The 12,336-nt window shown below is 47.0% G+C and overlaps 1 protein-coding gene across 4 annotated transcripts in view; it reads left to right on the forward strand.

Moving 5' to 3' along the window:
* The window catches only part of ASAP1 (ArfGAP with SH3 domain, ankyrin repeat and PH domain 1), a 275,799-nt gene that overhangs the window by 165,702 nt on the left and 97,761 nt on the right, over nucleotides 1-12,336 (forward strand). For all 4 annotated transcript variants that reach the window (XM_053929547.2, XM_053929546.2, XM_045204925.2 and 1 more), the window contains one exon: nucleotides 10,330-10,475. In XM_053929547.2, coding sequence (XP_053785522.1) covers nucleotides 10,330-10,475 — 146 coding nt within the window. The remainder of the gene's footprint in view (nucleotides 1-10,329; nucleotides 10,476-12,336) is intronic.

The following is a 12,336-nucleotide window of genomic DNA, read 5'->3' on the forward strand; positions in this document are numbered from 1 at the left end:
CACTTAATGTACGACTCACATTGTGTACTTACGAGTTATTGGCATTCCTTTAGGAGCTCTGGTATTTCTCACACACACACACACACACACACACACACACACACACACACACACACACACACACACACCACACCCCCCCCCCACTCCCCCTTAGTCGGAAAAGCTCCCCCTGTGAGCAGGTGACAAACGAACAGATGGGCACCAGTCCTGTCACACACGCCCCCACACGCTCACTGACTGGCAGTGGGGCCCCGTGCTGTTCACACTGCTTTCGCGTTCTCTAGTGCTCTCTTCCTCCCCTCCTGTTTTTCTCTTTTTCTCCACTCCCCACCTCGTTCTGGCAGATTGACTAAGTTAAATCTATCAGTTAAAGGCACAGGTGTGCAGCACCATTGTGGTTCCCAGTGGTTCTCAACTAACCCTTTTGCTGTTTACATAAAGCTTCAGGTTGGTGATTAGCTATAGTTTCCTCTAAACCCACCTTTCTGCCTCTTATTCCAAATTGCATGTTGACCTTGCTCTTGGATGGCTTATGTCTCACCAAACTAGGATTGTTTCTTCCTGTATAAAAAATATTGCACTTAAACTGTAGCAGAGTGTCTGGAGGAAGGCGGGGCCTTAGGTTTTATTTCTGTGTGTGGTATTCTCCCCGGATTTGCTTAAATCCAGCCTCTTTTGCACATGCTCTCTGGACCAAGTATCACGTAGGAGGCAAACCCACGACAGTCTTCACATAGACCCCATTTGAAGGCAACCGTGCTCACTGATAGTTGAATTCTGTTTGTGCTTTGGGTGTGGACGTGAGTTTTAAAGTCTATTTCCAGGACTGGAGAGACGCTCCAGCTGAGTCTTCAGCCAGGAAGATAACTACCTATTGATTTTCTGATTCCCTGTTTGGGTATGGAAATCAAGCAAGTGGCTATTGATTCTGAAGTGCTTTTCATGGATAATCAGTGCTGTCTCACAGACAGGGAGATTAGGGGCTGACAGAGGATGACTTCCCACAGCCACATTGTCACTTGCACTCGCAGACAACACTAGGATAGTCTCAGATCTTTCATGCTTCTGAGCATTGATCAGACATACTCTTTCTTTGTGGAGAATCGCAGGGGGCTTCCCCTCGGGGACACCTGGGGGTGATTTTTCCCAGTGGCTTTTTCTGTGTGTTTGCTTGCTTTTTTATTTTTCACGTTGTGAAGGTAAAATGTGCATTAACACATTTGTTGTAGAAAATTCAGATGAGCTAAAAAAAGAAAACACTAATAAGGCATGTTTTTTCATTGTGTGTATTCTGAATTACAGATGGCATGCTTAGGTGGCAAGGCAGAATTTTTCAGTCAATTTTACAGGTTTTGGGGACCTCTGAAATTCAGGTCAGAACTATTGATTGATCCAAATAGTGCATTAGTGTGTAGTCTGTGCATGTAATCTATATAGTATTAATACATGAATAAGTGGTTAAATAAATAAGCACGGATTGGAAATGTGTGCTCTAAAATGCTTTGCTGACAGGTATTGATGACGCAAAGTGGTCTGGCGAGCTGCCCAGGCTGGCCCTATGCTAGTCTATGTCATCTAGGGCAAGAACCCATTGGAGTTTTTTTTATCTTAAATTATTATACACATGACTTATAAACCAGGAAACTAAAGCTAAAAAGGACTAAGGGATGTACCCGAGGCCACAAACCTAGTAACTTAAATAACCTTCGTATCCCAGTGTCGGTGCTGGGTGAAAGCTTATGAATTAAAAACAAAATATGGAGTGGTACTTTTAAATTACAACCTGTTTAGCCCTGGCCAGTGTGGCTCAGTTGGTTGGACTGCTGTCCTGTTTACCAAAAGGTCATGGGTTCAGTTCCTGGCAAGAGCGCATACCTTGGTTGTGGGTTCAATCCCCAGTCCAGGTACGTATGGGAGGTAACTACTCAATACTCATCTCTCGTATCAGTGTTTCTCTCTCTTGTGTCCTCTCTTTCTTCTTCTCTCTCTCTGAAAGCAATGAAAAACAATGTCCTTGGGTGAAGATAAAAAAATTAAATTACTCCTATTTAAAAGCTAGCTTGGCTCCACTGAGCGGTGGGTAGTCATACTGTGGGAGGCTATAGTAGGCTAGGAATTGGGTGTTCCCTTTATAGATTTCCTTGAGGGCCAGACTGCAAAGCATTAAAATTACCCAGAGAGCCGTCAGCAAACCAAAATGTGATGTGTGTGTTAGCTGGCAGCGAGGAAGCCTGAGTGATGGAGCCGGAAGAGGGAGCATTTCTGCCTTTGCCGCAGTGCAGCGCTGTTCAAGTGCCATTCCGGGCTGAGCAGTGGCCCTGTGGAGCTCTGCGGGCATCTTTTCTCGGGGCTCTGTTAGCTGATGGATTTGTCCGTTTCTGCAGAAATGGGAGTCTGCATGCTGAGCTTCAGAAAGCAAACACTCTAGGGGCTGGGGCCGATTCTTGCAGAGGCTGGGCTAGAATTTTGAAGGAACAAATCCAGACTCAAAATGACCTTGAAAAATTAGAGGAATGACTCATCCGCAGTGGTATGGAGAAAGGCAATTTAAAAAAAAAAAATGCCCAGGAGTTTTTGCCTCCCAGGATGTTGCCTTTCATCTCAGTGAGAGACGCATGCAGTGGGAGGTGGTGCCAGCAGAAGGGGAAATGAAGGACCAGGGAAGTGTGGTGACTTGCTGGTCATCACGTGAATGTTGTCCCTAAGCTGGTGAACATCGTGTCTCAGTAAAACACAGCTTGAACTCTAAAGCCAGCCTTCCTCCCCTACTACCATGGGGTCTGTAAAGTTAGAACAGACTGTTTTCACGGCCCCAGGGTGGGTGTAGCTCATTGTCTGGATCAGTGTGGCCCAAAAGGGTCTGAGCTGCACCTTCATCAGGAATGGAGGTCAGTGCTTTCAACACCTGAATCTGCCTGGTTCTAGGTCAAAGACAGTGAGCTCTGGAGAGACCTCGGCTTAGTCTCTCCTTGTCTCTGCCCACTCAGGTAACAGGGTGTGCCGTTACCTCTTACCCGGACTGCACCTTACCCCAGGTTTACTTGTTAACCAGCAGTTTATTCTTCAAGTGCTGCTCAGTTATTGTCTCCTGGAACCTAACCTGCTCTGTTTAAGTTGCGCCATGTGTTTATCTGTCAGATACAAGATGGATGCCTACAGCAGGCCACGTTCAATGAGCAGTATGCTTTTCACACAGAGGAAAGCAAATCAACCTATTGTAGAACTCTCCCTCATGCCATACAAATAAACCCACTGCTGGCTGATTAAATATGTAAATATTAAAAAGAATAAAACTAAATCTTAGAAGGTCTAGGAACATACCTTAATGTCAGAACCCTCCTCATGCTGTATAAACGAATACATTGAATTGGATTGAAGACGTACTTGTTTGTTTTTTTAAAAAATACTAAACATTAGAAAGTTTAGGAACATAAGCAGGGCGGGAAACCCAAAAGTCTTGAGTAGAAGACTGGTATATTGAACTGCATGAAGTTTCAAAAGTTCTGTGGGGCAAAACTAAATGAAGTTGGAAGACAAATGGGGGGAGAATATTTGGCACATGTATTAGGGGAGCACCGTCCCTGTGCAAGGCACTCAGATGGGCAGGAAGAGACCGTGGGGGGAGCCAGCCTCAGGACATGGACAGGCAGAAAAGGGAGCGAGCGAGCGTAAGATCAAACACAGAGAGCCGCTTAGCGCCACGACAGTCAGGTTTTCCCCTCCGAGAGGCAAGAATTTTAAAAATGCGACATCCGGGTGCTGATGAGACGGTAAAGAAGTAGACCCTTTATGTTTGCATTGTTGCTGTTGGGGGCGTGGTTGCCAGGGCCCACCTCCTTGGAAAGAAAATTAACAAAAACCCAAAGTGCGCATCCTCTCCCTCAGCAACTCTGCTTGTGTGAATATATCTTTTCAGAGATAAAGCAACCACGTGTAAGGCCTTGGGTATGAAATACTTACTGCAGCCTTGTTTTTTGTGGCAAAAACTGGAAGTCTCTCAGGAGGTGGATAGTTATATAAATTGTGATAGAGTTTATTATGGACTCTAATCACAGTTAAAATAATTAATTCGATTTAATTGTACTGAAATTCTTGATTTTTTATTTACTAGGGGGGAAAAGCAAGCCATAGAGTCTTATAATAATATCCCATCTATTTCTTAAGTGATAGAAGGGGGAAAAAACCCTTATATTTGTGTGTGTGTGTGTGTGTGTGTGTATGTGTTTAAGCATACAGTAAGTTTTGCTGATACATACTCAGGATTATTACCTTTGCTTATTTCAAGATGGGATTGGGGAAGGGGAAAGGAAATAATTTTTATCTTTCTATATCTTAGTGTATGAATTATCTTGTAATTTAAAAGACAAACGGAATTAAAATTTTTAAAGTGATTTGTACTGCAAAGTATGTATAGGTAGCATAAAAGAATTTATCACCCCCCCCCCAAGGCCAGCACTATAATTTATGGCTCGTATTACATGGCTTCACTATTGCACTTGCAGCTCATTGTATTTTATATGCCTGGCACAGGGCCAACACTAAGTATTTTTTGAAGGAAGGGAAAAGACTTGTTCTAAGAGACCTCACTGTGTGCAGTGAGCATTTTACTGAGCGCTGACTGTGTACCCAGCCAACACGGGGAACTGGACATACAGTGACAGATTAGGTGACGCTGGGAAGCGCGCATTGCAGAAGGCCAGAGAGAGTGAGCGGCAAGCTTGCCTGGGAGGTTACACTTACATTTGACCTTGAAAGAGGCAGTGGGAAAGGATGGGATTTGGAATCCAATGAAACCACATTCTAACCTGGATTCCCCATTGCGTTTCACTTTCTCATCTGTGAAACAACTGCCTTGAGGGAGTGGTAGGATCTTCACCGATGGGTCCCACATCACAGGCAGTGTTTAGTAAGTGGCAGTCATAATTACCGTGACAGGGAACCGAAGGTGGGGTTGGCCGGCTCTCTCCCAGTGAGGTGAGGTCTAACCTGGAGTGACAGTGAGGCAGACACCCTCGGAGAAGGCCTGCGTAGTCGTGGCTGCGGTTCTGAACCCCCTGAGGCGGGCCCAGTGGGAAGAGTAGATAAGGTGTCTGTAGAGAGTGCTGAATCGTCAGGCCTCCCCGAGGCGCGCGTTACTGCCAGCCCTGAGGAGTGTGACCCGGGTGCTGTCAGGGACTTCAGAGCGTGGTTGGGGCCCCTGCCAGCTGGCCGTTCCTGGTGGGCGCCGCTGCAGTGGCCCCAGCTGGGCAGCCTGGTAATGTCATCATTCCTGTTGTCCTCGTCTTCATAAACGTCTACGGGGCTTGTGGTGCACCTGGCAGTGTCTTACTTAATCTCCACAGTACCTGCGTGAGGTAGATACCTTTTTATGTTCATTCCATGGCAGGGGACAGGGGGTTTACAAAGGTGAGGCACTTGACTAAAGTACTACACCAGGGGAGTGACAGTCCCACGTTAGGGTACGGGAAGGTCCTCGGCTCTGAGATCAGAGGCTGCAGGCTCAGTTCCCCTGTTTATGGGCTGCATGACCGTGGGCCTGTTTCGCACCCACACAATGAGGATGACAGCAGCACTTGCCACCTAACTCGTGGGTGAGAGTGGACGGAGTAATGTCTGCAAGGCGCCGCGTGCAGAGACTCGCGTATGCCGAATACTCAGCACACTAGCTCTTGCCACTGTCATTACTGAAGGAGCAAAGCACTGCTTAGGTGCCGCTGTGGGGCTAAATGTTGGAACGTCAGGCCCCTTCAACCTGCGTGGAACATATCACGTGATTAGTATGTATCAGTCATCTCTCCAAAGACATGCCAGCAGTTGAAATCCTGAAGGAGTGGCCCTTTCTGGTTTGGTTGGTAAAATAATACTATTTTGTTCTTTTTTCAGAACTGAAAGGAGTCACCTAGCTCTTAGAATGATCTTATCTGCTGCAACAATACCATGAATGCCAGAAATTCCATACGAATATTTGCAAAGCATGATCTCCATAGTAGATAGATCAGATTTCTCTCTTACCTGTTCTTCTACCCAGTCTCTCTCCTCACCTGTTTTCTCCCCCAGCCCCCACTTTACTGACCTCCCAAAAGTCCCCTAGCAGTTGGATGCACTGAGAATTTTAAAGCGGAGCTTTTTCCTGCTCTCTGAAATGTCCCAAACTGAGCAGGCCGTTTCCTGCCTCATCTGTCCCTCTCGTTCAGTCATGCCCATGGCTGCGACAGGGCTTCCCACCCTCCACCCCCACCAGAGCCTTTATTTTCCTCTTCTTTCCTCAACCCCCGAACTTGCATTCCATTCAAAGTACTTACTGTACTCTGTAGTTCGCCACCCCCCCCATCCCATCCCTTCTGCGCCTGGCCTCCCTCTTCCTCCACCCGAATCGTGGATCCTTGCCCACTCACTGGCCGCCTGTTGAAAGCCTGTGTGGTGAACGCTCACTTTGTACAAAGGCACGTGTGTGTTTGCATCGTCTTCCCAGTGAATTGTCCATCTCAGCTTTATAACACAGTCTGTAAAGAAAAAATACTTAATGTGTGAGACATACGTTGCATGCCTTTTGATATTAAATACATCTCTCTGTATTACATATAACTGATCTCGGGTGTAGAGGCAATAATGTCTGATACTTGAGCGGCTGGCGCTTCATGCCACATGCCAGGCACTGTTCTAAGATACAGTTCACTAATTAGCTCATATTTTCAATTGTGCATCTGTACTAGGAATATGCATATATGTATATGTGTATGGTTAATGTACACACACACGCACATAGATGTACATAGTGACTGTATGGTTATTCAGTCGTGGAAATAGCAAAACATACAGGACCCGTGACCTAGCCTATACTTGCATACCCAGGCTCACCTTCTGCCTCTCTCAGATCACGCTTTGCGTCCCATTGGCCCAGGAAGCCAGTTCTTCCCTTGCAGAGTTCTAGTGAAGGTTAACTGTGGCCCTGTGGAAAGCATTCGGATCAGAGAAGGTTCTCAACAAATGCCAAGGCTCCCTTCCTGTGGCCTTTCTGTGCCTCAGCCAGGTCTGTCACCCCCGACAGACTGAGAGCTTCCTGTAATTCTTCTTCACCCTCGTGAAACCCCAAATTTGGGGTCATGGCTGTGTCTCGGGAGGGAGGGAGCAGTTTGGACTGGGTGGAGGGACAGGAAGGATTGCAGGAGACAGGAAGCATCCCTGAATACTTTCCTTCTGAATTGGTTGTGGGTACATGAGTAATCTAAAGATTTTTATATCATTTGAAATATTTTACCACTTAGAGCAAACAAACCAAAAGCCCGATGCTTATGTTTTATTTACCACTGAGACCTTTTTCTGAAAGCAGTGGGAATTCAGGCAGCTGAGTGCTTTTGTTGCTGGCCGCTGAAAGCAGAGGCTGCTGTCGGGTGGGGAGAGTGCTGTCGTCAGCGTCAGCGTTGAGTGAGGCCCTGTGGCCTCAGGCAGAAGGTGTCAGGAGCAGCAGCCGCTTCCGAGGGAGATGGAACATGCGCATCCTGCCTGTCCGGCTGATGTGGCCTTTCTTTTGTGTCTTTCTGGGCCGCTTCTCTGAGTGAACGTGGGCAGTAACCAGAGCTGCGCTTTATCTTTTTAAACATCTCAGCCGAAATGCTGACATCCACTGTGGGCAACATGAATTTTTAATGCGGTGATGATTAGGAGGCTGCTGGGCCTCTCTTTGTTTCCCCGGGCTGCTGTTTCCCTTGCCGCATGGAGACGCAGCGCAGGCCCGGTTCTGTTCCTTGAATGCCCCTTGCGCCCACACAGTTATTGGGGCTGTCTGTGGGAGTGAAAAATGTTAAAATTTCATCTCTATTATTGAACAACTTCGGAGCTTTAAGAAGGGAGTGCCTCTTAAATCCCTGAAAAAGAAATCAACCAATCCAAGGCAACAGAGACTGACTTGAGTCCTTGCCTGGTGAATCTAGCTCACCGAAAAGTACACAGTTGCGTGTGTGGTGTGGGGACACACACGGTCCCTGACTGCCGTGGTCTGGTGGCTGGGAAAGGTCTTCACTCACACAGATGTGATCCAGTGTGGTGGAAAAGATTGCAGAAGAGGTATGGAGAATTATGGGCGAGGAGAGATCCTTGGCAACTAAGGGAAGGCTTTATAAAGAAAAAGGTGTTAAATTAAGCCTTTAAAGATAGGAGTTAGAAAGATAGGACTTTGTTAGGTACACATTTGTTCCTTTATTCACTCAGTAAACGTTATACATTTCCTGCGGGCCTCCATACCAGTTCATGCTTCCCTGGACTCCACGACAGGAAAAGAGAAATGGACAGTTGAGCACAGGCATCTAAAATGCTTCCACGTCGAAGTGCTACCCGTCACCTCCTTCGTATTTCCCTGGCTCTGCGCAAGTCTCTCCCTCGCCTTATTACTTCAAGGAGGTGGGGATGTTCTGTGCTCCTGCAAAGATTGGGAACCTGGCTGTTCGTGATGAGTAGCCATGTCTGCATAGTCACAAGATCTGATGCACAGCTTAGCAGGACCGCACTGGGTGCACACTGGGTCATCGGCAGTAGGGGAGCAAGAACTGCAATAGAGCGGCTCTTGCCGGAAGCTTTTGCAGTGGCTGAGGCAAGAGGTGGTACCAGATAAGGTAGATAGCCATGGGGATGGTGAGACGCGGTCAGATTTTGGATACGTTTGAAAGAGGCAACAGGATTTGCCAGTGGGTTGCACCTGAGATATGAGAAAGAGGAAAATCAAGTCTGACTTGATGGGTTTCAGCCTGAGCAACTGCAACAATGTGCGGCATTTGCCATTAACTGAAGGAGACACAGGGAACTGCAGAGAACGGAGGGCGGGGCAGCACAGCAGGCCGGAGTTCAGCATGTTTACACTGGCCTCAGCCCCTGGGCATCCCAGCGGGCATATTGCCGGGCGGTTGGTGTGTGAGTCTGTATTTCAGGAGTGGGGTCTGTGCTGGGGATGTAACTTGGGTGGCGAGTTGTCAGCTGATAGAAGTTATTTAAAACCACTCGATTAGGTGAGACCCCAAGAGAGTGAGCACTGATGGAGAAGAATAAAGGCCCAAAGACTGAGGCCACGGCTCTGCCACCTGAGGAGGTCAGGGAGCGGGAGGAGCAGCAGAGAGTGGAGAGGGGCAGCCATGCGGTGGGACAGCGAAGGCCGTGGGACACCCTACAAGCCAGGCGAAGGACGTTTTCACAGACTCACAGGCACAGGCAACAGAGTGAAGGTTACCAGCAGCTGAGGGGGTGGGGAGAGGAAGAAGAGGGTAAAGAGGGTCAAATTTATGGTGACAGAGGGTGATTGGATTTTGGGTGGTGGGCACACAATGCAGTATACAGGTGATATATTTAGAATTGTACACTTAAAACCTATATAATGTTGTTAATCAATGGCACCCCCAATAAAGTTTTTAAAAAGTGTTTCTAGGAAGTAGAAGTTTTTATGGGGCATTCACTGCTGGGAGATTTTTGTATTTTTTTTTATTGCATTTATAGCTGTGGCATAGGCTAATAAAATTACATAGGTTTCAGGTGTACAATTACATAATGCATCATCTGTATATTGTATTGTGTGTTCGCCACTCCAAGTCACATCTCCATCCATTGTCATTTATCTCCCCTTTACCCTCTCCTACCTCCCCCACCCTCTTTCCCACTGGTAACCACCATACTGTTATCTGTGTCTGAGTGTTTTGTTTTGCTTAATTCCGTCACCTTTTTCACCCAAGCACCCAGCCCCCTCCCCTCTGCATCAGTGTTCCTGCGAGAACAGTAGTTGTGTGGAAGTTGAGAAACTAAGGTGGTAAAAGTTCACGGGTGGTGAAACCAAGCCTGAAACTTGAACAGGGGGATCAGCACCTGCACACTTTGAGAGGTGGGATGTGAGAAAGCATTAGAACCCTACTGCTCAGGCCCCGGGGCTTAGAAAAACATTAAAGGAAATTAACGTTAGTTGCAGGAAAAGAAACATGTTGGAACACAGGGAGTTCTCTTTCACACTCCAAGACTGATTAGATTCTAAGGAGAATTTTCTCCTTGTTTCCTGATTACCATAGTTTCTTAATTGCTTGAAAATAGGATGATTATTTGACTCCTCAACCCTCGGGAGTCCGTGGATTAATTGGGACGTGAGTGAGCTAAATGCTGTGACGGGGAAACGGGAACCTCCTTCAGTGGAGAACACTCAGCGCCCTGCTAACCACCTTCTGGACTCGTTCGATAAATAATGGATGACTGTTCCTCTTCACTTTCCTCGTGAGAGTTTCTAATGGTCCATCGCTGTTCCAAGTCACTCGGTATTGTGGCAACTAATAGCTCAGACTCCTCTTTCTTTTTCTCTTTTAGATCATGTACAAAATGAAGAAAACTATGCACAAGTTCTGGATAAGTTTGGGAGTAATTTTTTAAGTCGAGACAACCCAGATCTTGGCACTGCTTTTGTCAAATTTTCTACTCTTACAAAGGAACTGTCCACACTGCTGAAAAATCTGGTAAGCCATTTCATAAGCAACTTTTTAAAAATTACAGCCAAAAAGCTCTTTAGTCCTGGGCATGGGGGCTCATGAAAAGAAAGTGCCATCGTGAAGTTCCTAGAGTTTGTGCCTGTGGCCCTGTGGAGACCGGAGCAGATGTATCGAGTCTGAGAGACGCAGGTTAGCCTGACTTCTGTTCCACGCTCTGCCATCGTTCTGTTCCTGTTCTAGACACCTTCCAGCAGCTGCGCCTCTTAATGAGTTCAGTGATGACGGTTTCTCTGTCGACCATGCGTGTTGGTCTGTGTATGGTCTTTGTCACCATACGTGTTCTGTCTCACTTGTGTGGAGGTGACTGTGCATTTTGATCCCTGATGTACAAATAAGCTCTCCCAACTCCCCACATCCTTTTAACTTGCTACTAAGAAAAAGATGTTGAGATTCAGGGCATTTGGGGTTTCAGAATTAGATGACAAGCATCCCTAAAAATCTGGGACACTGGAGGTGCAACCCTAGGAGGCAAACATAAAGTTGTGGTTGGAGGACCCTTCTGCCAGGCAGTATGGTTTGGGCACCCCTAGGTTGTGCCCACCACCCTCCCCCAGCCTCACTATGTCTACCTTGAGAAAAGTCTGTTTTTGTGAGCTAATTTAATCAAATCTCATTTCTCCTAAGTCCCAAGAGAGAGGAGCACAGGGAGGCTGAAAGGTACCCCCAGGAAAAAGCTGCCATACTTTTCTTGGCCTTTTCCTGAAGAAGAGGAGCTGTTTCCGTCTTTTTTCTCTCCCCCAACCTCCCACTGTTGTACCTTGGCCTCCACTAAGGGTCCAGAACTCACACTCAAGACACCTTGGCCTGGCTCAGTTGCTCAGATATCAGTGAGGCTTTGCATGCTCAGGCGAGAGTCGGATCACCTATCTGTGTGGTACAGATGGCTGGCTTCCAGAGGACTACGCCCTCTCGGACAAATGAAAACTTTCTATGTATACTAACCTGAATATTTGACCAACCAGAGTATTTTTTCCCATCATGCTGGATAAATACATGTGTATATGTGTCTGTCTTCCCGGCAGTTTAATTCTCATTGGGAGTTTATGCTGTTGCCTTAGTCTTACTCAGAGATAATCTTAAAGGAAATAAAGGTTGAACATAGAAATATGTCTTATTTTCAAAAACTTGAGAAAGGATTGTTTTGACCTTAGCACAGTGGGACTGGTTTTGGCACCAGGGACTAGTTTCCTGGAAGACAGTTTCTCCATGAATGGGGGTGAGGGGGGTGGGAGGTGGATGGTTTGGGGATGATTCAAGCATATTACATTCAAGCCACCTCCTGCTCTGAGGCCTGGCTCCTAACAGGCCTGGACCAATACCAGTCTGCGGTCCGGAAGTTGGGGCCCCCTGCCTTAGCACATACGTGTTTCTACACTTTGGGCTTTTTTGATGAACCCATGGTGTTTCTATAAATCTTATATTACTGTATTTGAATGTCTTTTGTTCAGAAGGGGCCTCTCATTTTTCCTTCTTTGGGCTTCACTTGCCTCTTTGCTGGGGCATTGCTCGGAGGGTGGTGTGGTGGGAAGAGAGGAAGTGAAACCAGACTCTGCCAGTGCGCTTTGGTAATATCTGGTAAGAGGCTTGCTGGGGGAGGAAGCTCTGCTTTGGCTGAGGTCACTGTTTTCACAGGGATGTCTTGCTAACCTGCAGTTTCCAAGAGACCACATGTACTTGGCGTAAGTCAAAAGTCATCACTCCCACATTTCCTGAACCGATCCACGCGCGTGCTTCCCTGCTCCGTAGGCCCCTTCGCACATGTGTGTGTGTGCCAGCGGCCGCTCAAACGTCGGCCATCGTCTGCATTTGCTTTTCGAGCCGTGCATCT

The sequence above is a fragment of the Desmodus rotundus genome, chromosome 8, assembly GCF_022682495.2.
Source record: "Desmodus rotundus isolate HL8 chromosome 8, HLdesRot8A.1, whole genome shotgun sequence".
Lineage (NCBI taxonomy): Eukaryota > Metazoa > Chordata > Mammalia > Chiroptera > Phyllostomidae > Desmodus > Desmodus rotundus.